Source organism: Ceratotherium simum, chromosome 6 (assembly GCF_057802395.1).
Source record: "Ceratotherium simum simum isolate JZ-2026a chromosome 6, ASM5780239v1, whole genome shotgun sequence".
Lineage (NCBI taxonomy): Eukaryota > Metazoa > Chordata > Mammalia > Perissodactyla > Rhinocerotidae > Ceratotherium > Ceratotherium simum.
In genome coordinates this window covers 72,977,331-73,003,742 of record NC_141905.1, presented here as the reverse complement: position 1 = coordinate 73,003,742, position 26,412 = coordinate 72,977,331, and the positions used below count along the sequence as shown (strand labels likewise).

The window sequence follows — 26,412 nt, the reverse complement described above, 5'->3', positions numbered from 1 at the left end:
AAAGAGGCATGAAGCCTGACTACGCTTGCGCAGATCAATTACCTCATCTCTCCTCCACTTCAGACCAGCTTGCCCCCTACCCCATAAATATCCCTGAGTCCCTATTTTCAGGGAAGCGGATTTGAGATTGATTCTCCCGTTTCCTCACTTGGCTCCCTTGTGATTAATAAACCGTCTCTCTCTGCTGCAATCTTGTTGTCTCAGTGTTTGGCTTTCTGGGCAGCAGGCAAAAACGGACCTGGGGCGGTAACACTAGGCATGAAGACGACTTTGAATTCCATGCAGAGATAAATGGAGACTTCAGCACTCAGCGACATGCAGCGGGAGACACCTAGCATGGTGGTGAAGGAAGTAAATTATATTAAAAATTTAAAAGTTAATACCTTAGAGACAGGCACCTCCACACCCTAAGGATTCCTGGTATAAGGGGGAACGTTTATCGATCCTGACTGACTCTATTCATAGAAGACTCGCCCTAAACTGTTCGGGGAAAATTGAGAACAAGAGAGTGCTCCAGAGGGATAAGTTTGGGAGGGTCGGGGTGGAGGGGGTCCAGATGGGGACGCGTGTGTGTAACCTGATAATTGCTTCGCGCCATAGCAATTCGCGCCATAAAATGTAACTGTTTAAATGTTTTAAATTAGCCAATCATGTAAGACCGCGCCAACCTTTTCCCGCTTTATGCTTCCGAATCCTATAAAAGAGCTTGCCCCTTAAGGTTCGGGGTCGACTCCTCTGTCTCCTGCGAGAGATATGTGTCGACCTGGAGCTCCGCTTAATAAACCTCTTACCTCTTGCGTTTGCATCAAGCTCGGTCTTCTGTGTCTGTGGGTCCGCGCCTTCCCGAGGCTGGAGTTGGGGTTCCCTTTTTTGGGATCCTACAGTGGAATGACCACTGTTTTTGGAGATGAGGAAGTCTAGGGTTCCCCATCCAGCTCTCCTGCCTACTGGCTTTGCGACAGAGAAACGATGCTTAATTCGACTGCTTAGTTTCCTGGCCTGTAAAATTCAAACCCCAAACCGATGGAAGCCTAATTCAGATTCTTTGCATCCAGTCTCCCCAGTGATGAAAGCAAGGTGAAGCATATTAAAAAGACCCAGAGGAGGATGCATGATAGAGCCACAAAAGCTGTGGATTTCCCAGAACCCACAGAACAACCACTCACCGGAACCTTCTTGTTGAGAAATGAAAGAACAGGAAACAATGCATATTAAATGGCAAAGAAACCATCCCAGAGGAAACAAAGGGCTTGTTTCTGAAGTGCTCCACAGGCAGCAAATTAAGCCAGAGCAAAAACTGGCACTAAGGTCAATGAGAGAGAAAAAGTCAGGGCAGGGGGCCATGAGGAAGAGAACTACTGCCATCTCAAAGCTCAAGACCCTTAGGTTAGGCGTAGGCACCAATTGTTCTAATGCTTAAGTCATATATCCCAATTCCTTAAGACAGAAGAATTATGCACAAAGTTTTACAGGATTTGCTTTTGTAATTTTATTTTTTCCCCAAAGCCCCAGTAGATAGTTGCATGTCATAGCTGCACCTCCTTCTAGTTGCTGTACGTGGGACGCGGCCTCAGCATGGCCAGAGAAGCGGTGTGTCAGTGCGCGCCCGGGATCTGAACCCAGGCCTCCAGCAGCGGAGCGCGCGCACTTAACCGCTAAGCCGAGGGGCCGGCCCTGCTTTTGGAAATGGGATGCTTTCTGGCTGAATCAAGTAAACACAGAATGTCTACAAAGGCAAAGGCTTGGTATCATTCAGTCAACATCCAAAACTGATTAAGCTACTTCAAACTGTCAGTACTTCCAAATGTTATATCTTTAGTTTTCACACATGTGTGTACGCCTTAATGTAAATATTTGTTGAATGCATTTTGAGATGAACCTGGGTGCATCGGTGGAGGCGGCAGAGCAGGCTTCTGCCTGATTTATAAGCCTCACAGTCCATCCCATTTCCTGGAAGGCTCATATCACAGGAGGTGGGCACCTCCTCATCAAAAGGTTATTACCACAAGGTTTAAAAACAGCATCACCTCAGGGTCTCAAGGTAAAAGGAAAGTGCAGGGAAAACAGCTGAGACTGGGCAGCTCAAGCCTTAAATGAAACCAATTTCAGGTTATCTGAAAGCTACTGCTGCATTTGAGAACCTTCCTGGGGAAGTTAGATCGAAGGGCCTTCACAGTAACTTGAGCAACTTCGGGGCAATAGAAAAAGTGTTAGCTCTCTGGGTGAGCCTTCTGCAACCCTCCCCTGTGCAAATGGCAGCCGTCTTACTGGAACTGAACTTCAATTCCAGCGAGCAAAATCCTACAAACTCTCTTAACTGCATGTTTGGAACCAGGCTGCCCTCCAATTCATCCGGAAAAACAATGCAAAAACCACCCTTGAGAATCTCGTGTGTTTAACAAGGAAGCCCTGCCTGGGTGCAAGTCTGGCTGCAGAGCCACCGGCACTGATGAGGAGCCCAGGAGTCACCCTTTGGTTAATCCCAGAAGGGCTCAATTTGGCAAAACCCAGGCAGTAGTTGTGTTGGTGATGAGCCCACTAGTCACACTCAGGGCTTATTGCTTTGGGCTGGCGGCCTCCCAGTAGGAAGCCTCACAATGACCTAATTCCTTTCCTGGAATTGGGCAGTTTAGGGTCCTGCTGATAAGGATCCTCACTACATAGCGAGAGAGCTTAATTTCAGAACGTTAATCAACCTCACTCACAATTTCGAGTCTTTTACATTTCTAGCTGCCCCAGCAAAAGAATTCTACCAAAAGAATAAATAAAAAAGGCATATCGTATGTGCTTTCTCCCCAACCCCCGTCAACCGGTTCACTTTTTAACCCATGGCAGAAATCTCTTCCCCAGCAAAATGGATCTGATTTGTCTCAATATTCACATGGCCTCTGCCAAGGAATAACCTGTTTGTTCGGTTATATGGTCTCAGTTCTAGTGTACTTACCTACACCTGAACCAGATATTTGGAGGGAACCTGAAGACCGAGACTGGCAGGTCTAACAGACCCTACGTGGCCCCACTGAACAATACAGCACCTACCTCAATGTCAGACACACAGCTGGAGCTCAATAAATATTTGTTGAATAATTAATGTTCATTAAAGTAGGAAACTTCTTAAACCTACTCAGAAATAAGACCTAGTGGTCAGGTATGAGAACATGTCCCATTAATCCAGGAGACATTTAACCCATATCTCTGTGAGACCAGTGCTATAGATTAGGCTCTTTTTGGGAACAAGGCAAAGAGCTGAACCACCAAATAATATTAAACTCCATTTAATGAAAACTATTTGTGTTCGAATTTACAGTACCATTTGGTAAAACTTTGGAATCTGATGAACTTGGACTCAGATTTTTTTGTGTTGACTTGCTTCCCTAATTTTCCTTCATTAAAAGGCCAATTTTGTGATTCCATCGTTTTCATTTGCATTTTCATTGCGCTTGGAACTGAACAGAGTATGAATACATGAAGCTTCCAGGCCTCCTAGTGTGTGCAAATAAGAAGAGGAAGTTAGCAAAATGCCGGCTATGAGAACACAAGGCAAGTCTGGCTGCAAAGTGAAAGAATTTTATTGGGCAAAGCCGCATAAATTTTTATCTAACAGAAGCACATCAATGTTTGAACAACTTTTTACATGAGGAAAAATTCCATTTAATCTAGCTGACACACATTACTAGTAAAAGCAAAAAAAAGGCTTAAGTTTCTTCCTTGAGTTAGTGACATTTTCTTAGGTTGTCATGGTCTGATACTTGAATAATGGAAAAATTCCCAAGGAGAACCATACGGGCTGGCAGGCAAGTCAGCTGGCCCATAATTCTGCACATATGTGTTTAGGAGAATTTAAAATTATGTACTTCAAGAAGAATATATACTCTTAGATTTTTAAATTGTTAACTGTGTGTGTGCTCAGAAAGTGTAAACTCTTGCTACAATAAAAATCTAGTGGCTACAGATTTGGAAGGGTCTGCATGGCAGGAGCAGAAAGACCAAGTTCCTTCCCCGGTCTGAGTGGTCAAGATCCCAAGGCCCGACTCCGGGCCCTAAGGCCAAAGAAGTGCTCCAAGGCGGGATGGAGACAAAGCAGCTGATGAGCTCTGAGTGGACAGGAAACGAGGAGCAGACACTGAAGCAACAGCAAACGAAACAACGTTTATTGTGTGGAAGAGGCAGATGACGACAGGGAGAGCAGGGCATATTTTATTATGAAATATTTCAAACATACAGAAAAGTCTAAAAAAAACCTTCTGTACCCAGCAACTAGATTTTTCTGGTATTAACATGCAGCCATATTTCCCTCAGTACCTTTAAGTCATAAAAAGATATATAGAGTAGAAAGCCCCTGTGTATCTCTTTCTGATATTCCCATGAATTTGGTATGAAGCCTTTACACAAGAGTCATTTATTTGACAGAAAGAACTTAGAGGAAAAAAAATAAAACTACCTAACAGAAAAGTGGTATGCAAACAAAAATGGAAGCATAAAAGGTCATTAAAGAAAAAGTTTCCAGTAAACAAAAACATAAGATGCTGTACTTTCTCTCCTAACTCTAGCCTTCGCTGTTCCTTTCTCTTAAGTGTTTATCTCCAAGAGAAACTGTCTCTGAAAGAGAAAAATCACCTATCATCGTGCTTTATATAAAAAACACAATCACTATGGTTCTTAATTTCTATCTTAAGTACAAGCAAACCAAATATTCACTTTAACTGAAATTACACATTTAACTGTCAGTTAAAAAAATTCACTACCACAACAGCGCAATATGTTCATTATAGCTGCTTGTACTCCCCTTCACAAACATAATATAGCTATTCGCACTTTCCTTCAAATTATAAACTTGAAGTTATAAACTTATAAACTCCAAGTTATATAAACTTGTGTGTTGAAGTACTTATTTATCACTTCGGAGCCACAGATTACAGAGTTTATGTTCTCATCACCACAGTACTCCTCATTTAGCATTTTACAATTATTAACAAATTAAAATACATTTCTCCAGAGATGATGAAACACTTAAATTTTAAAGACATCTCTAGGAAGAATAACTTAAAGGAGTTAATATTCAACGACATTTTCACCACAATGAAGGAAGTATGCTTCAACAACCATGTATGCAATTTTTTCTAATAATACAACCCCTTAGATTTGTGGCCTTCAGAATTGATCTAATTTAAAAAGCTACTGTAGCACAGCATATAGGTAAGCATCAAGGGGCAGCAGAGAACTCAGCTTTGAGTAGTAAGACCTAGTTTCCAGTCTGTGGGTGTGATTCTGTACAGCCATTTAACCTCTGTGAGCCCCAGCTTCCTCATCTATAACACAGGATCTTTTCTAGGGTATCGTGAAGATTAAATAGGTGACTAGATATAAAAGTGCTTTTTAAATAATGCAATACCCACATACAAGGTAGTATGCTGTATTCAAATGTAGACAAAATATGTATTTATTCCCACAGTAGGGGAAAAGCCAGTTCAACTACTATGCTTTAAATCAAGTATTTTTTTTTAAAGTAATGTCTTCAATCTATCTAGAAACAATAGAAAACACAGGCTTGGGCCGGCCCCGTGGCTTAGCGGTTAAGTGAGCGCGCTCCGCTGCTGGCGACCCGGGTTCGGATCCCGGGCTCGCACCGACGCGCTGCTTCTCCGGCCATGCTGAGGCCACGGCCCACATACAGCAACTAGGAGGATGTGCAGCTATGACACACAACTATCTACTGGGGCTTTGGGGGGAAAAAATAAATAAAAAAAAAAAAAGAAAACACAGGCTTCATCTTGTGTGTGTAAGTACTCTTGATATCCTTATGGAAAAAGCCTATTACACAGAGAAAAAGATAAAAGCACATACATGTCAATCAACTTGATCAAAAATATGATTTGACACTAGGACTAAATTCCACAAGTTCATGTCATTGCATGTTTCTTAATCTATGAAATTAAAGTTATCATTAAATTTAAGATTTTAAACTCAAATACACAAAACAGCAGTCAGTATTAAAACAATGTATTAGAAAGGACTGAAAGTTGTAATTGCAATTGTTAAGTCAGCATTTATTAAAGATAAACCAAAACTTGTAAAGGAAACAAATCACAAGAATCAAAACTGTTGATCTTGCATTAATGACATTTAGTTTAGAATTGCGCTGTAGTATCTTAGCAACAGAAACAAAACAATGGTACATTACCACATGGAGAGTATGTTTGAACACAGTAGGTCCCTACTTGCGAGTTACCAGGCCCAGATAGAGCAGTACCACCTCGTGAGCTATTTGCAAACAGTCTGATTTATAAAACGCACTTGAGCCAACACGAGTGCATGTATTAAGTAAATCAAAGATCCTTTGCTTTTGGCTGGAATTATACCAACTCAACAGGGTAAGGAGGACAGTTTCATTTTTATAAGAAATTCTACTTGGCTATTGATCATAAAGCAATTTCCATGGGCTATCTTAGAACAAAACCGTAAAAACCAGGGGAACCTCCGTTTAAAACTCACCAATACGGTCTTTAACCACTAAATACCACTTGAACCACCACAGCCAAGAGGAGAGAACGTTTTGTTTTGAAATGAAATATACTATCAGGGCAGCCTATTTACATTCTTGGCCCTTTAGAGCTTCTTCACAGAAAGTGCTAAACGTTTTTAGAGCGATGTGCACAAGTGAGAGTTAATTTTACTTCCAGACACAAAGGATATGAGGCAAAGCTTTACCTCACAACAATTTTTACAAGTCCCTCCACATCAATAACATGAACCTTCTCAAAATTAAACAGTAAGGAAAGGTGACTGCAACCTCCACACCCCTGGGCCCAGTTCCGATAGCAGTGTCAAAGGAAGGTTATCAAATAAAACTTAGGAAGACAGCAAAAACATTACAACCAGATCATGAGATGACAAAATAAAGAACAGCCTCACAACATGTTGCACCCCATCAGCTCCACCTTGATAACATGACTGGAGGTGTCCTATTGGTGGTTACCACAGTGGCAAAACCATCCAATTTAACTTAACTTTTTAACAACTTTTTCATTTCAATAAATTTATTTTGATTGGTTGGATTGTTTAAGAGGAAGAGGAGAATCTGTTCATGTTTTTCAACCTATGGGTGAAAAAGAAATAGTATTATTTCATTTCTAAAAGTGTTGGGAGTATAATTTTACTTAAAGGAAATTTTACCCACTTGTTTCTGTAACTCTGGGCAGCAGTAATTCATCCTGTATGTTTTTTCTAAAGGCAAATACAAAAAGCCATTAGATAACATACACTATAAATAACAAAAAACTTGGAGTCTGAACACATACAGATCTGTCTCCCCAGGCATGAGTCCCAACTACAAAGGACTTGATCATCTGGGCTTTAATGTAATCTACTACTGTGTCCTGGGGTTTGCCAAATTAATACCCTCATCTGCCCGAGTTCAGGTCTTTTGCCTATCATATATCATATAGGAGAATATTTCTTTTTAGCTGAGAGCAGGTCTGCCAAATAATCATCTTATGAAATATCAGTAAGATCAAATCCCAAAAATATGAGTTCTTCTCACTTTGATCAGGATCAAAAGTAAGTTGGGGGGCCAGCCTGGTGGCAGAGTGGTTAAGTGCGCACACTCCACTTCGGCAGCCCGGGGTTCGCAGGTTCGGATCCTGGGTGCACACCGATGCACCGCTTGTCAAGCCATGCTGTAGTGGCATCCCATGTAAAGCAGAGGAAGATGAGCACGGATGATAGCCCAGGGCCAATCTTCCTCAGCAAAAAAGAGGAGGATTGGCATCGGACGTTACCTCAGGGCTAATCTTCGTCACAAAAAAAAAAAAAAAGGAAGTTGGAAGTACCTCTGAATGCTGGATATTTCTCAAGTTCTCAGCATCAATTCTATCATCAGTGTTGCTGAGCCTGATCTAAGGAAAATCTGGACTAAAAGGCCTGCTCCCATCCAGGCGGTTCCTCTGAGGTGGCAACATGAATCAGCTCCCTGCCACTGGATTTATAAAAGGAAGAGGACAAAGGGAATGTGGCCAGAGAGGAAGTACAGAGTAGCTCACCTAAATTGATTACATCTGTTATTAGTTAAATTTGAAAAAGTATACCTTTATTTAAAGCACTTTGCTTTTTAGATGTCATGTTTTTTGCCACACCACACATCACCAGCCTATCAGCTATCCTGGCGGTACCATTCTCAGAACATTTCTCAACCGACACTGTATGGACATTCTTGACAATTCCTTTTACAGAAAGCATTACATTCTGATTCAACATGAAATTTTTTAGTAGTTCTATTATTAATTGAGAGCAGCTTCCATTCAATTCCATTAGTCCTGGAAAAAAATTGAGTATTAATCTTTGAGTCCCTTATAAAAATAAAATATTTAGACACATTATCTAAGGCTAAAGAGCAAAAGGCTCACTTATTTTAGCTGGGTTTAGGCATGCTTTGATGTACTACTGCTGTTGCATTCAAAAAAATCAACCTTATTCAATAAATATTCGTTGATCCTCATTATGTGTCAAGCACTAATCTAGGTCTAGAGGGCACAAAACAGACAAACGTCTGGCATTCTGGACATTACGTCCTAAAGGGAGAAGCAAAGAATAATGGAGATAATTTTCCAACTCTCTCTCCAAGTCACAACCAAAGCAGGACCGGCCCCGTGGCTTAGCTTGGTTAAGCGCGCGCGCTCCGCTACTGGCAGCCCGGGGTTCGGATCCCAGGCGTGCACTGACGCACCGCTTCTCCGGCCATGCTGAGGCCGCATCCCACGTACAGCAACTAGAAGGATGTGCAGCTGTGACATACAACTATCTACTGGGGCTTTGGGGAAAAAAACAACGAGGAGGATTGGCAATTGATGTTAGCTCAGAGCCGGTCTTCCTCAGCAAAAAGAGGAGGATTGGCAGGATGCTAGCTCAGGGCTGATCTTCCTCACAAAACAAACAAACAAAACAAAAAACAAAGCAGACTACGAGGCAATCAGTGTGCTATTATCTGCAGGGACCTCTGGGTAAAGAAATCAGGAGTCAGAGTAAAAAGCTGCTTTGGCATTTTAGTTCACTTTATTCAAATTCCAAATGAAGGGCTGAATATATGCAGACATAGCACACACAGTAAGGTAGCCCAAAATGGTGGCATCTGAATGTTTCTAGTCTCTGAAGAGCAGAATACGAGAAGAGGTCAGATGGCCCCAGTTCATCCTGGCCCTGCCACCTACTAGCTTTGCAAAGTGGGGCAAAACAGAATCTCTGAACCTTGATGCTCTGAAACTAATCTGTAAAACAAAGATGGAATATAGTGTTTGTGAGAATGAAATAAAGAATAAAAGATAAGACATTTCTTTGTAAACTCTGCTTGATCTGTAGAAATCTGGACAGTTACTTGAAATACCCATTTGATTCAGACTTAGAGCTATAAAACAAACAGAAAATAATCGCACAGACATCCCAATTGGAAAGTGACTTAATTGCTTGCCTTCAAGCGAACATTTAATAACTTGGAAAGGAAGCTCCAGGTGGCTGGCGGAGATTGGCTGCACTCTGGAAAGAGGCAGAGTTTCAATGTTTCCATAGTCTGCATAGAGCACTTTCACATCCGTATCTGAAGTCCCCAGAACAATGGCTCGGTACCAAAAATCATCATCTGAAAATATGATGGAACCTCAGGTAACAAGCTACATTCAACAACCCCCTCCCTCCCTTACGATGGTTATTCACAGATACATTTACATCACTTAGAAATTCACACCAAGCTTTCTGGTTAGAGTCCAGGTTAAATATAAACATCTCTACTCCTTCCAGATCCTACTAAAAAGACAATTACAGGATTAAAAAGAAAAAGGCATAAAACCACAAGGACAGAGAACAAGAGCGAAGATAGTATAGTGGCGGAAGCTGGAAAGCAGATGCATGAGTGGAAATGATTTAGCAGAGCTCAACCGAAGCTGGTAGCGGGGAAGCAAAGAAGCACCCCAGTTTGCATCTCAAACCCCCAAGGCTTAATAATTGCTGCTACTCCTTCAAAAGCAGGAGTGAAGATGGAGCTGAAAATGACAACTGGGTGAAGGAAGCAGAGTTACTTCCCAAGACATCTGAGCAGACTTCATTTATAAACACACTTACACGTAATACTTATTTTTCAAGTTGCAAAAGAGAATGATCAGTTTTACATTCACTTGTTTTAATGAAGCTTAGAACACCCTTCCCCTTTCCAAGAAACTGCTCCTACCCAAGGGCAGAAGACTAGAGGTTTCTTCTCCAGAGAGGATAAACCAGAGACTGTGGACTAGGGAACCTGAGGCAGAGCAGAGGAGGAAGTTTACCAAGAACACTGTCAGGCAAGCTATGCACTCCAGGCAGGAGACAACCATCTCAAGGGAAAGCACTTCAAGATACCAACATCAGGATTCCCTGGTGAAATAGCAGAGCCAGACCACCCCACAGTGATGGCCACCAGTGACAAGCTCTGCCTAGGCACAAAGAAACTTTCAATTAACTTCTTAGTGCCCCATCTTAAATAAGTGAACAGCAAAGGATCACCCGATACTTAAATGAAGAAAGTCTCTACTATGAAAGAGAAGACCAAAACAAATAGGAACTCAAAGAAACAGAGACAAAGGAGGGAGAAGACAATGAAAACTAAAAGAATGATATTAACATCCTTGGAGAAATGACCTTCCACACTTGAAACAAGAACAAGACGGTACTAAAAACATACGCTTGAGAAAAACAAAAAAGCTATTGAAACTAAAAATGTGATATCAGAAATTAAGTACTCAATAAGAAAAGAAGAAAGATAAAATTGAGGAAATCTCTTGAAAGAGAAAAGAGGAAATTTAGCAGAAAAGTTCAAGTCCAACAGTAGACTACTTCGAGTTCGAAAAAAACAGAAAATGAAAGAAAGGAATAATAGAATTCAGGAAAATTTCTCAAAACTGAAGCTTATGAATTTCTCGACTTAAGGGCCCACCAAAATGAAAAGAAAACCAATATAAGTCACAACATAAACTTCAAAACATGGGATGAAGAGATTGCTAAAAGTTCTAGAAAAGAAAACAAAATATATACAAAGTTTGGAGAATCTGAATGACATCTATCTCTTGACCAGCCACACCAACAGCTAAAAGATAAGAAAAACAATCCCTTCAAAATTTTAAGAGAAAGATGATTTCCAACCTAGAATTCTATATCCAGGCAAGCTATCAATTGCTAAAATGAACTATTAGGGTAAGAATAAAGACTTTTTCAAACAACGGAGATAACAGAAAATTTATCTTACATGTATCTTTTCTCAGCCTCTGGAGGATGGGATATACCCAAATACTAGAGTAAATTAGATGTAAGGGATCCAGAAAACACAGTGAGACGACAGAGGGAGAAATCTAGCCAACAAGGTGGGGTGGGAGAGAAATCCAAGAAACAAAGGAGGATGGTGTTGAAACAATCCCCAGCACGATGGTGAAGGAAAAATTCCAGGGTGACAGCTCAGGTCTGGAGGATAAGCAGCCTAGATAGCAGGTCAGAAGGCTGAAGATGCCTCCAACATGATAAAAGCTGATCAAGTACATCAAGTGTTCACTGAAAGAACTTACATTAATGCAGAGAACTAGAGATAATTAGTGAAAGTATACAGAACACTAATAACAACAAAAAAGGCTGCAAAAGAGAAATGTAATCATAGTACACCATGTGGCTAGGCTGTGAATAGTGTTTATGCAATCCTAATAAAGTAATACAGAATATTTATGTAACCAAAAATAATGACATATTTCTATTGGGAAGAAAGGGAGGGAAAGTGTTGATTCAGCTGTCATTCAAAAGAAAAATAAAACTAAATATATTACATTCTAAAATTGTAAATCTCAATTTAAAAATGAACACTATTTGGGCAACACACCAAAAGCATTTTAAATCCATTGTTAGCAAGGGGATGATGACACTGGCCTGCTCACAAACTTTTGGCACATATGGACATTTCTTTAAGATACCTAGAGAGCAATATGCTTCCAGAACCTACAAAACAATTTACATCCTTTGACTCAGAAACGCTATCTCTGAAAATTCCTCTCAAAGTATTTATAGTTACCAAATTTCTGCTCAAGAATATTCACTGCTAGTGTTATACATGTTAACAAAAGAAATTTGTTAACATGAAATATTAAACAATAGGAGAATGATTAATGTATACCTTGATTCAGTGGGTCTTGCTCCGAGGCATTTTATTCTTGAAGTACATTCACCAAGTTTTATAAATTATTTATAATCCATCCATATATAAAAATAATGTTATTGATCCACCCTACAGAATATGGTTATCTAGAGCTGGTTATCTAGAAGTACTGACAGATTTGTAGATTTGTACACATATCCTTGCCTAAATATAATCGATGGCTACAGAACAGAAAAGTCAAGTGACCCCAATATATGAGTTAAACCCATGACTTTGTCTTTCTTAATTTCTCTATCTAACCAAACGAAATATGCATCTAAAACAACAAAATCCACATAACCTCATGTAAAAGAGAACAGACAAAATCTTTTCCCTTTAATATTTTACCTAAAAGAATCTTACTTGTGTATTTGGCACAGCACGCATCTCCAATTCTTGGCCTGTAAGACGATTGACTTTTCTGAGCATTGCAATATTCTAACAATTCAGCTGTCAATATACACAGTTTTTCCTGATCTTCTAAAATATATAGAAAGCAATCTTTTGTGAAGAAATTTTCAATGCTATTATTTAAACAATATACAAAAGAATGTCAAAAATAATCACTCAAACCCATGTGTATTAAAATATACATTTATATTTAAAAAAAATAAAATAAAACCACTACTGGTTACCTTGTGCCAAAGGGATACAATACTGGGAGGGAGCAACAAGGAAGCCTCTGGTGGGCTGATTTCTTGACCGAGGTGGTTATACTAGTGTGTTCACTCTATGAAAACTTATTAAGCTGTATTTTTACAATTGTTCAGTGTACTTTTCAGCAAGTGTGTTATAGCTAATAAAATAATACAAAGTACTTCTGATTTATCATACCATACGTTATTGTCAGGATTGAATAATCCTAAACCCGTTTTCTACTATATAGATTAAAGATGATTATTTGTAATATTGGAGATAAATTTAAGAGCAGTTATTGGTATCACCACAATTCCAGGTTTGACAATTTGAAACAAAATCATTTTTTCAGCCTTAACGTATCTGCAGATTATTTTTAGTAGACACTACCCAACTTGAACTAACTCTGGTATTGTAAGGATAAACTCAAATACATTGAAGAAATGCCTTAGTTGTAAACTTCTGTGAAACAAAAAAGGAAAACATTTATATACTACTCTTCTTCATGATTAGATCCCATGTAAAACATTTCTCTAAGTTTCTAAGATACAGTAACACTATGACTGTACACCGATTACTAAGTACTCTTGCATTATATCTAAAACGGTTTTGGTTCAAATTTTCTTAAATGGTCGTAGAAGTTTAGCTTAGTAAAATGCAATTCAATATAGATGGTATAGATTTTTAAACAAGAAATTACACAGTAATTAAGGACACTGTTTTGTTATAAAAAGCAGAGATTATCAAGGCCAGGTTGAGCAGGTGCTGAATGCAGGGCATTCTCCTCATGTTCAGATTTTTGTTTTTATAAGTAAATGTGCCTTAAATGTTATTATGATCAATTCTTCCTTAAAACATTGAATGAAACAAAAATCATTTTTTTTCTCATTTCCTAAGGAGTTCAGATAAGCACTTTCATTATACTGTTAAAAAATCAGCATAAACAGGTCTCAAATTTTGGTTTCTTACCAGGCATCTCACTTGGTAGAGCATAAAATAAGTTCAGGGTTATGATTTCTAATACGCTTGCTTGTACAGTTTTATTAACTGGCAATTCTATCGTCCTCCACTGTTCAGCTGAAGAGATGGCTGAAAACATACAAAACACAGGTCTTGCATAAAATAAATCAAATTTAGTACTCTTTCCCAGTAATATATTTATTCACCAACCGCTTATTATCAACATTCACAAATTGAAAATGCGTATTTTCACAAAACAATCTATTCAATTTGAGGGATTTTGTGGCATTCCAAAAAGTCCAATCTATAATGAGAATCCTTGAACGAACTACAGCACTCCTGTGGTATATTTCCATTTCTGTAGTATATTTAATATAATTCTTAAAATTTATTCAAACTTTAAGGGATACAGAGCTGTATGATGCAAGTTGACCTGATAAGTAACTACGTTAAAAATGAGTACAGTGTTCATTTAATAAAACTATCATGTTTCAACAAATTAATATTAAATTAACTTTAATAACGTATTACTAATCTATTTCCACAAAGCATATTTCTACAGGACAATTGTGTCATTTAGGATAGAAAAATTTTCATAGCCTACAAAAGCAAAGGATAACATGAATTTAAATAACAAGCAAATGGTTTAAAAATGTTACCTTGTTGCCCCGGGGCCTCAATTTGAAGATCCTGTTTGTTAACAGGTCTGTTATTTGCCAAGTCTTTACATGGTGAGCTAGCTTTTAAAACCAGATGTTCATCAATCAGAACGTCACCAATTATTCTGGGATAACAAGTGGAAAGATCAGTGAGTTCAACTCCCACTCCATTTTCAGTGATGTCAACCACCCGGGCTTGGAGTTTTATCCCCGCAACACACATCTGAAATCTGGCAATGGCTTCTTTAGTCCAGTGTTTGTTTCCAGGCTGTATATCTGGCAAATAAAAACAGCATTAAAAAGAATTCTGTGCCCAAGCTGCATTTCTGCTTCAATAGTATTCAGGACTGGGTCCTTACCGAGTTTACCACTCAGGTCAGCAATGTTGAGTATCTTTTTCAATATTCAATTATCTATCTACATCCTCCACGCCCGAGTTACAGACAGTGCATTTGCAAATATACTACTAGGGTTTTAGGAGGCTCAGGACCTTTCCTTGCTTTCCCCACGAACGTATCTTCATCTGGCATTTTTCCAAAAGGCAAAAATAGGATTATTACTTCTTTTAGAAGCCACCATTGTGTTCTGTTACATACACAATGATGAGTTATCAATTATGCCGGTAAAAGATGTCAACCATACACTTTCACTTTAGTGGACAGTTTTCTAATGATAATTTCAAAGTGTCATTTTAAATTACTTAACCAAAAATTATTTTCTCTTGGATAATTTCACCTTATACCTTTATTTTCATAACAGTGATTCTCAAACTTGAGTGTCCATCTGAATTACTCAGAAGGCTTGTTAAAACAGATTTCAGGGTCCCACCCTAGAGTTTCCAATCTAGTAGTAGGTCTTGTGTGGGGACTGAGATTCTGCATTTTTAACAGGTTCTCATGTTGATGCTGCCGGTTTGGGGGCCACATTTTAAGAAGCACTGACATAAAACATGGCAATTAAAAACAATAATCTGAAACATACTTAGTGTAAAATAAGTAGAAAGAAAACAGGCAAAAAAAAAAAATGAAAAGTATCTATGCTTCCAGACACAATCACTACTAACATTTTGGCAGCCTACCTTCCACAATTTTCATGTGCATGTGGAAATACACACATACATGTGGAAATGCACGTACATACTCATTTCTTTCATAAAGAAATTTTTATAATAGTAATAGCTATTATGTGTATAATGCCAGGCACTGTTAAATGTTTTATATTTTTTTTTATGTCTTTTATTCTTAACAACTCTTGGAGGAAGGTACTATTATTTTCCAGATGAGAAAATGGAACCACAGAGAGTTTAATTAATTTGCCTAAGGTCTTACAGCTAGTAGGTAGCAGAGGTGGTTCTAGAGTCTGTCCTCTTAATCACAGTGCTATCCTGTATCCCTTATAACTTGCTTTCTTCACTTAAATCATAACAATTCTTCATTAACACATATTTAACATCATTTTAATGAACTGTGTAACAACAGCAGACACTTAAGTAGAACTTTCTGAGTACCAGGCCCTGTTCTAAACCTTCATTTAATCCTCACAACAACCCTATAAAAATGGGTACTACCATTATCCATTACACGGATCATTATTTAATCAATCCTCTATTATTGGCTATTAAGGTTGTTTTGCTATTATTAACAGCAGTGTAATCAACTTCCTTGTATGTGAACTCTGTGAAATTCCAAGATCATTTCTTTGGGATAAATTACTAGAAGCAAAATTGCTAAGACAAAAGGTAGGAACATTTGAGGCTCTTAGGAATCCTCCAAGATGCCTTCCAGAGAACACATTGGTTTTCACTCCCATCATAAGTATAGAAAAACAGCTGCCTCCCTCCTTTGACATCAACACTGGAGATTTTGGCCATATCTTTAAAAATATTTCCCTAAATTTTATACTATGAAGCAGGATCTTCTAACTTACACAAAATATTAAAGATATTAATACTTAGAAGTTTATTAAGTATTAGAAGACAGTTGAGAAAACTTCTTATTCTGCACCATACCTACTAACCAGCACCGTATCCCTTGAAATGGAAGTTTTAAAAATGTTGATGGGATCATTTGGAGCTCATCTGCAGTAACTTCTTCACTGTTTCCATAATCCACAAAGTGTACTTGAATGTTTCCATTTGGTAAGATTTCCTTGACTAAAGCACGATACCAACTACCATCACCTAGATTTAACACAAAGTTTGTAACATGGAATATTTCCCTTGTATTAATATTTGTAATTTATCTTGAAAAAGACATCCTTTGTGTAAAGTAGCTAATAAATTTGCCCTCTTCACCAGATGATGCCTTTAGTTTTTCATTCAGAAATCCCTCGGGCCAGCCCCCTGGCTTAGCGGTTAAGTGCGTGCACTCCGCTCCTGGCGGCCTGGGTTCGGATCCCGGGTGTGCACCGACGCACCACTTCTCTGGCCATGCTGGGGCTGCGCCCCACATACAGCAACTAGAAGAATGTGCAGCTATGACATGCAGCTATCTACTGGGGCTTTGGGGGAAAAATAAATAAATAAAATTATAAAAAAAAAAAAAATTAATCCCTCACAGAAATCTCAAAATCCATTTTTAGAATATCTACAAATTTTTTGTAGCATCACACTTTTACATCTGATATAAATTAAAGATTTCATTCATAACCTACCCAATAAACAGAATGTGAAGGTAAGACTTAATAAACTAGAACATATTTGTCAGTCTGGAGGACTTATAATACTCTCACCGCTAACAGCAGATTGTTTTGTTACTTGGTAAAATAATATAAAAAATAAACAGTAAAAAAAACTTGCAACAAAATTAAAGTCTTTCATCAAATATATTTTCAAAATAAATATGCACAGGCTGACCAGAAGAAACTATGAATCAGCAGTGAACAGGTCTTCCATTATCTAACTTATTTTAATATTATCAGAAATTCTGGAAAGAAAAGTATTTAACAAATTTAACAAAGTTTAGGTGAGAAAGTATCACTTGGAGGTACCTTGTTACAAAGAGAAGAAAAAACATATCTTTTTTGTGTGTATGAGGAAGATCAGCCCTGAGCTAACATCCATGCCAATCCTCCTCTTTTTGCTGAGGGAGACTGGCCCTGGGCTAACATCTGTGCCCATCTTCCTCCACTTTATATGGGAGGCAGCCACAGCATGGCTTGACAAGCGGTGCCTTGGTGCGCTCCCAGTCTCAGAACCCAGGCCGCCAGCAGTGGAGCGCACACACTTAACCGCTACGCCACCAGGCCAGCCCCCAAAAAACATATCTTAAGCATTCATTTAATCTCCATTGTGAAAAATATTTGCTTAAACATCAGGAAAAGAATACACATTAAAAATATTTGAAATAGGGCCGGCCCCGTGGCTTAGTGGTTAAGTGCACGCACTCCGCTGCTGGCGGCCTGGGTTCGGATCCCGGGCGCGCACCGACGCACCGCTTCTCCGGCCACGCTGAGGCCGTGTCCCACATACCGCAACTGGAAGGATGTGCAGCTATGACATACAACTATCTACTGGGGCTTTGGGGGAAAATAAATAAATAAATAAAATCTTTAAAAAAAAAATATTTGAAATATCTAATGCATATTTGAAAGTTACTAAGACAAAAGACCTTAAAAGGCCTCATCACAAGAAAAAAAAATCTGTAGCTATATATTATGACGGATGTTAACTAGACATTAAAAAAACAAGGGTTGAATGCCAAGAAACAAAAGGTTCTAATAAAGTCAAGATTGCACCAACTGCAACTTACCTGCAAAAAAAGCACAACAAGGTTGCCCTATTTCTGCCTTAAAATCATTAGGCAACTTCTGCTGGCAATATTCTGCTAGTGATTTATTCAAATCATTGAGTTTCTCTAAAGCTGAAAATACAATGCACATAGAGCATTTAATATTTAAAAAAACATGCAGAATATAGATTTTCTTTTAAAGTTGGAAAATGTTTTGATCACAAAATCTCAGGTACATCCCCCAAACAACTATTAAGTACACCAAATGCTTTTTCCCTTTTCCTTATTAAAAACTTAATTGGGCAAATAAGTCATTTAGTTAATGCTTTCCGTGAACTCCATACGAACAATCTACTGGGCACAGGGACAGGACAATGGCATTGTTATCAGTGTCCTAGAGCATGAGTTCTGCACGGGGACAAGGAAACAATGTACAAGCCTATACTGAAAGAGGGTTACATACAAGCTGCCCTGAAGGAGTATATATAATCACTAACTGGATGGCACAGATAACGTCTGCTAAAGAAATACAGGGAGGTGAGCTCTGTGCTCACCAAAGGTTTCATAGAGAAATTTGAAGTATGACACATTTGATAGAAAAGAAGAGGGTATTCCACAAGGAAGAAATGGCTCTGAGGCAAAGTATAGAATTACAAATTAAGCAGCCAAAAAACAGTTGGCGGGAGCCCTTTGGCAAAGCGGAGAAGTGGAAAGGTGAACCACCGAAGAACACCAGAGATGTGCCTGGAAACAGACAGACCACGGAGAGCTTTAAAATGCCAAGTAAAGGGATCTGAACACAACAGAAGTAAAAGAAAAACAAATGTCTTTTAAATATGTGACAAAGGTCCATTCACAGAAATGGAAATACAACGAGTTAGAATTTTCACCTTTCAGATTAGCCAAAATAAAAAAAGTTTAAGGACACACTATTAGAAACGGTGTGGGAAAAGGCCCTCTCATAACTGCTGGTGGGAATTAGCTTGGCCAACCTCCTGAAGAGCACTATCTCTCAAAAATATAAGCACACATATCCTTTGACTTAATAAATACAGTTTTGGGAATTCGTCCCAAGGATATACTCTCAAAATGAAAGCACACAGTACAAAGCATTGTTCTAGCAATAAAAGGCTGGAAACGTGAATCCTTTATTTGTCCACATTTAGGTTAATTAAACTAGGATAAACCCACACAGCGGAATACCATTTAACCACAAAAAATAACGGAGACTAAACAGCAAGGTGGTATCCTAGACTGGATCCTGGAATAGAAAAGGGACATCAGTGGAAGTGGAAAAGGACATCTAATGAAATACAAATAAAATCTGGAGCTTAGTTCAGAGAAATGTACCAGTGTTGGTCTCTTTGTTGTAACAAACGTACCAAAATTATGTAAGATGTTAACTACAGAGGAAGCTACGTGAGGGGTATACAGGAACTTTCTGCAGCACTTTTGCAACTTTTCTGTAAATCTAAAATTAGTCCGAATTAAAAACTGTATTAAAAAAATGGAAAAAACACTATGTGATTCGATACCCACGATATAGTGGGATAAAAAAGCAAAGTGCAAAAATTACTTCTAGTATTTTCCCATTTATGCATTCATAAAAAGGACTATATATATTCATACAAGCATGCGTATAGAGTACCTCTGAAAAGATATTTAGAAAATTGAGAAGAGGAACTGGGAAACTTACTTTCCACTATATATACTTTTGTAACTTTTAAATTTTGTACCATGTGCTTGTGTAATCACCTATGAAAATAAATAAAATTTTTGAATTTTATCCTTTATAACATAGTGGCCTACCAGATGATTCTGAATGAAGGGATGACAAATCTCACAAATTGGAAATCAGATACGGTCTTATCTAGTTCAATGTCCTCATTTGGCAGAGAAAACCAAGATTCAGAAAAACTTAAAATCAATGATGCTCACCAGAATGGCTCAAATGAAAAAGACAGAAAATAAAAAGTGTTTGTGAGGATGTGGAGTAACTAGAACTCTTAAACTGTTGTCTTAAACTGACAACTGTCATAATCACTTTGGAAATCTTTTGGCATTCATTGATCAAAGCTGAAAATATACACATTCTTTAAAGTATGGCCAGTAATTTAATTCCTATGAATATATTCAACGGAAACGCATGCTCATGTGCACTAAATTTGTAAGAGAATGTTCATACCAACATTATTTTACAGCTCAGAACTAGAAACAACCCAAACGTGCAACAGTAGAAAGGATAATAAATTGTAGTACATTCATACAATGGAACACAATGCAGCAACGAAAAACCAGCTACAGCTACATGTGAAAATGCTGGCCCAATCTCACAATGTGAAAAACAGCAGCAAGGCACAGAAGAGTACACAGTGCATGATTCCATGTACATGAAGTTCAAAACCAGGAAAAACTAATCTATGCTATTAGAAGGCAGGATAGTTATTTACTTTTGAAAGAGAGAAGGGGTAATGATCAGAGGAGACACGCAGGAAACTTCTGGGTTACTGGTAATGTTTTATTTCTTGACCTAGATGTTGGTTATACAGCTGTTCTGACTTTGGGATAATTTGTTATGCTGCACCCCTATTTCTCCACTTATCATACGTACGTTAAACTTCAATGAAATCAACATTAATTTTCAAAAATGAATTTAGGAGACATTCTGTGAAACCTAAACTGGTTTAAATATAAAGACAGATTGTTGAAAATAGAAATAATGGCTTAAAATGGAATAAAAGCCAACTAAGTGTAACCCAATCTTTCTTGGAAGTACAATACCCACTTGGCCTTTCCTGGAAAGAAAGTACTTTTATCACTCAGTAAACTCATTCTGAGTTATTATCGACACCAATGTATTTGCAAAAAGAAATAAATGAGAAGAATCAACTTACCATCCTCTTTAAGCACATGGCAATAAAATTCTCCAGGACTGTACATCATACAGACCACAACATCTACTGTTTGGTCAACAGCAAGTTCAACCCATGTCCATGCCAATGGATTTAGTTTTGCTTCTACACCTAAGGGAACTGTGAAAATAGATGAACATTTTGCAAAACAAACGGCCAGAGTGGGGGTGGAAGGTGGGGTTGCTGAGGAATCTGCTTTTGAAGAAGAACTAAATTTTCAATGATTTTCTTAGTGACTTTATACGAAAGTTAATCATTTCCTTTACAGGAAAATTAACCATTGCTATCTCACTGAATTTCAAATTTCTAATTCACATTTCTGACCGATCTTCAGCTGTCAGTGACCCATAAAACTTTTGAGAAATTTTCAGTTCTCAGACACACTCTTAAATGTATTTAGATGAATGCCTGATTTACACAGATGACAGGTACTCACATCAAGTCTGCAAGTATGAGAACCCACACGTTCACAAAACCACCTCAACCCCAGCATGGACGTTATCTGGTAGATACTTTACTCACCACTGGCTTCTTTCCTGTCACTGGGTTTATCTGTCACTGCCCCCTTTTCCCCCACAGCGAAGCCTGTGCCTATGAGAACTTCAGCAACACTGATGTGAGGCGTCACGGATTTATCTATAAGCTCCACCAGGGAACTGTTTTCCAACTTGTCCACCACTTTCACTGTCATCATTTTGTTCTGTACAATTTTTTTCATCAGACAAATAGCTTCTGGAGTCCAAATTCCTAATGATGGCTTTACTCCTAACAGAATTTTTAAGAGAATGTTAAAATACTTCTTACAACAAGCATTTAGAAATTTACCTCCTAATTTCCACAAAGTTAAATTTAAGTAATCTATGACAAACACTGGAACCAAAAAGTTCCATCCAAGCAGAAGGATTTTCTAAACATGAAAATGAAAGCAAAATTACAAAGAAAAAGCCTGTAAAAATCTTCTATATTTCTATATAAGGAACCATAATTACATTGCTATGAAACATCCAGAAAAGCAAGTTTACAAAGACCAAGTAGATTATTGTTTGCCTGGGGAGCAGAGATTAACCATAAATGGGCACACAGGATCTCAATGGGGTGAGGGAAATGTTCTAAAACTGGATTATGGTGATGGTTGTACAACTCGGTAAATTTACTAAAAATCATTGAATCGTACACCTGACAGCGGAACTGGTGGTATGTAAATTCTATCTCAATCAAGTTAAGAAAATCATAAACAAGAGTATAAAACAATCCAGGAAGAAATACTGGTCCCTTACATTAATACATGAAACATCTGCAGCACAAAGGGCACTTAAAAGTCAGCAACCCCAAGGTTATGCCTGGTCAGTTCATAAAATTTAAGAGCCACGTAACGTACAAAACAATGTTTGGCCTCACTGGTAATGAGGCAAATTGAAATAACTTCATTTTTAGCTTATCAAAACTGGCCAAGATGAAATAATATAGAAATATCTATTTGATGCACCAATGTGTGAAGGAATTGACTACCTCCTACATTTCTGGTAGATGTATAAACTAGTTCAACCCCTTCTGGAGAATCATCACAATGTATCACAAACATGAAAAGCAGCATACCCATTGACACTTCCATTCCACCTAATGGACATGTTTTGCAAAATAACTACATTTTGCAACCTATCCTAAGGAAATGATCTTGGACAGGCTGCAAAATGTAATTAAAAGAACATTGCCAATAAATGGCAAAAACTTGGAAATATCTTTCTGATAACTGGATCCTAGTTAAATTATGGTACGTCTGAATAAAGACTGTAGAGGCCAATTTATTGACATGGAAATAAGCCCCTTTTGCTAATGGGACAAATTATATATATAGTGATTTCTAAGCATATGATCATAATGCTCTTATCGTTTTTATAAGCAGGTTTTCTCCAACTTCATGTAGTTAATAGGCATCTGTGATATTTATCAATAATGCAGGCTCTATAAGTAGCAAATAACACTTGATTCCATAACCACAGGTACATTAAATTTTATTTTATTACAGATAGTAATAAAATTACTGCGTATTTCCTAAATGTTCTACTAAGAATTATTTTGCACTAAGTTATGACTAAGCACATTCCTTTATCTTACCAGTAGTTTAATTTCAATTTGAATGCTCCTACTTTAGGTTTTGGTATTTTACGAATATGGGGAGCATAAAAATTTCTTACCTGCCAGCACACACTTTATAGCTTGCATTGGCAATTCCAACAACTTTGGAGTTATGGGACAAAGTCTTGTCAAACTCAGGATTTCAAAGTTTCCATAATCCACATATCCAACCAGTACAGACTCTTCAGAAGCATAAGCCAAAATAGAGGCACGGTACCACTGATCATCCTCTGAAAAACGGAGAGAGGCTCTAATGATTTTCCAACGCAGATATAAACAAAAACTCTTCCTCCCAAATTTAGAGATGATCATTTGTAGATCTTATTTTAATATAATATCAAGCTTTACTGAACAATGAATGCTTATTCAGCATTGCTACTTTTGCTTAACAGAAGCCTTGAACTCCTAAATGTCACCTTTATTCATACCTTACTGGACTACTAACGCAGTAAGCTGTCATTTATTTACATGCCTTGTCTCCCCAGTAGACAGCTCATTAGCACAGAGAACATGTCCTGGCCATGTGAATCCACAAGGTTTTGATCAACATATGAACCATTTGTTAAGGCATCAAGCAGGGCTAATTTTAGAATATCTGGCAGTATGAGTTAACCAGATTCCACCAACCAAGCAATCGATTTACTGGAGGCCTACTTGCATCTCCTCTTCTGTGAGGCCACTGGACCTCCCTTCAGCAGAGAATAACAACCCAGTTATCAAAGGCAAGACCTGTGGGGCTACAGAGGCTGTGCCACGACAGCTCTGTGCTTCCATGCCCTCTTGCTATTTATTCCAAAGAAAACTGGTGAAGACATGACCCTGGGAGATTCCACATTCGCATAACGATGTAAACAGAATTATCTGCACCAGTCTCCAAAAGACTACAGGGCTGATAAAAACAATAAAAACTTCCTTTACCATCCGCCCCACCTCCCTGACACTCACGGGCTCTCCTCCCTTACACACTGTGATTCAGTTTAATTGGACACACTTAAAAACATAATTGGTGCACTTAAATTACTCAAGTTTCAAATGCAGCCATCCAGTGCAAACTGAAGATTCTGTTGCATTTGTTTTTACTTAATTATAAGTAAAAAATGCAATAATACTCTCTTTCCTTACCTGAGAACTGAGCACAACAGATATCACCAATGGTTGGATAGAAATCCGAGCGTGGAGACACCTGACCACAGTACTCGCTAAGGGATGCCTGAAGTTCAGCAAGCTTATCTGTAGATATAGATCACATCTTAAACAAAAGAAATACAAATCTACACATTATTTTCATTTTTACATGCTGAGTCTCTTGAAGTATGTTATCTTGATGGCAAAAGTCAAGAAAATTTACTTACGTCCATTTTGTAGTTGTTGACAAAAGAAGTCTTCTGGAGTCTGAATGTGGGCAACCACACCGCAAAACTCATCCCCTACGTTCAAAGTTAACACTTTGGGGATTAGGTCACTTCTGTCCACAACGATTTTGTTTTCAGCTGTCATTTTTCCAACCTCTTCAGGATCACCTTATCAGAAAACAGAAAAATAAGCCGTTTTGGCTTCATTAATCCAATTTTTCAGTTTTTAGCCCCAACCATGCTCTCTCACACCTCTAGGCCTTAACACATGCTGTTCTTTTTTCCCGGAACACACCCCCAAACCCCCACCAAGCTGATTATCTCCTGCTCAGTGTGGTGTCACTTTGCAAAGGCTTCTCTCCAAGTCTGGGTGGAGGGCCCTACTCCCACCGCACCCGGCACTCCCTCCATCACACCGTTTTATAATCTCTTCTCTGAGTGTCTGCACTGCCCACCTCCACAGGACCTTAGTGAAGCAGATATTTCTCAGTGGATTCTTGTTCCTGCCACTGGATACCTCTGCAGCATCTGCTATTCCTGATGACTCCCTCCCAGAACCATTCATCCTGCTGTGGCTCATGCGACCTTTTCCCCATTCTCTTCTCACTTCTCCCATCACAGCTTCTCACTTGTTGGTGTAGGCCTCAGGTTTATCTCCCTCACTATTTTTCCTCACTCCACACTCTCCCTAAGACACCACCAACATTCACAGTTTCAACCATGACTATTAGACCAGTAAGAGTTTGGTTTTCTCCTCTAGATGGCAAAAAACTACTGAGAGCCTTTCAGCGGAGTTGTCACACCAAGATTCGTGTTTATGGATATCATATAGGCAGTACTGTAAGAATAGAGACAAGAGACAAAAGAATCAGAAGGTTGTGGCAATTATCCATGGATGATAAAGATTCCTGAACGAGAAAAATGGTAGAGAAAAAAAGGAAGGAAAAAAAAGACATATATAAAGGATATTTATGAAGAAGAATCAACAGACTAGGCAACCAATTAGGGCAAGGGATGGGAGGTGAAGGAGAAAGTAGATTTAAGGATAAGTCAAGTTTGTTTATGTGACAGGATGCGTCCAAACGGCACCATTAATCTGGCAATCAGGGCTGGCCCCGTGGCTTAGCGGTTAGGTGCATGTGCTATGCTGCTGGCGGCCCGGGTTCGGATCCTGGGTGCGCACCGACGCACCGCTTCTCTGGCCATGCTAAGGCCACGTCCCACATACAGCAACTAGAAGGATGTGCAGCTATGACATACAACTATCTACTGGGGCTTTGGGGGAGAAAATAAATAAATAAATAAAATCATAAAAAAAAAAAATATGGCCATCACCTCTGGTTGAATGAACAAGAGACAATGAAGAATGTCTACATCTAAAGTAATTGGTAAAGGAGAAAAGTAAAAGAGAAAGACTAGGAAAACCAACACATAAGACTAGCCAATGAGAAAATAAAAGGCTGATAATAAAACTTCTTGGTTCTCTTCTTAGACTAAGTGAAAAACCACACACACAATTAAACGAGAAATAAAAAACTTAAGAAGAAATACCATCCCACTAGAACAGAATGTTACAGCCCTATTTCTTACTGCTGGAATACCCAGTCAGGATGAAAAACAAACTAAACTAAGGAAATGTTAGCTAAAAATTCCTCAACCAAAAGGTCATGATATTTACTACTTTATAATCTCTGATAATTATCATGTCAAGGATTAACCTGGAAGACAGACACGGAAGGACAACAGGCAGGGAAGAGTGAGATTAGAAATAATATACTAGTAAACGAAAAAGTCTCATCTTTCTTACATAAAGTTTATAGAATGGTTATCATTTCC

At 38.4% G+C, this 26,412-nt stretch overlaps 1 protein-coding gene across 1 annotated transcript in view; it reads right to left on the bottom strand.

Moving 5' to 3' along the window:
• Positions 1-6,030: 6,030 nt before the first annotated feature.
• Positions 6,031-26,412, bottom strand: part of TDRD1 (tudor domain containing 1) — a 37,788-nt gene continuing 17,406 nt past the window's right edge. The window contains exons 11-24 of the mRNA XM_004428097.3: positions 24,577-24,744; positions 24,347-24,454; positions 23,284-23,454; positions 21,611-21,853; positions 21,071-21,208; positions 18,198-18,308; positions 16,457-16,627; positions 14,449-14,724; positions 13,799-13,918; positions 12,557-12,673; positions 9,461-9,628; positions 8,085-8,312; positions 7,178-7,224; positions 6,031-7,096 (exon numbers count right to left, since the gene is read on the bottom strand). Coding sequence (XP_004428154.2) covers positions 7,004-7,096; positions 7,178-7,224; positions 8,085-8,312; positions 9,461-9,628; positions 12,557-12,673; positions 13,799-13,918; positions 14,449-14,724; positions 16,457-16,627; positions 18,198-18,308; positions 21,071-21,208; positions 21,611-21,853; positions 23,284-23,454; positions 24,347-24,454; positions 24,577-24,744 — 2,159 coding nt within the window. The 3' untranslated portion in view covers positions 6,031-7,003. The remainder of the gene's footprint in view (positions 7,097-7,177; positions 7,225-8,084; positions 8,313-9,460; positions 9,629-12,556; positions 12,674-13,798; positions 13,919-14,448; positions 14,725-16,456; positions 16,628-18,197; positions 18,309-21,070; positions 21,209-21,610; positions 21,854-23,283; positions 23,455-24,346; positions 24,455-24,576; positions 24,745-26,412) is intronic.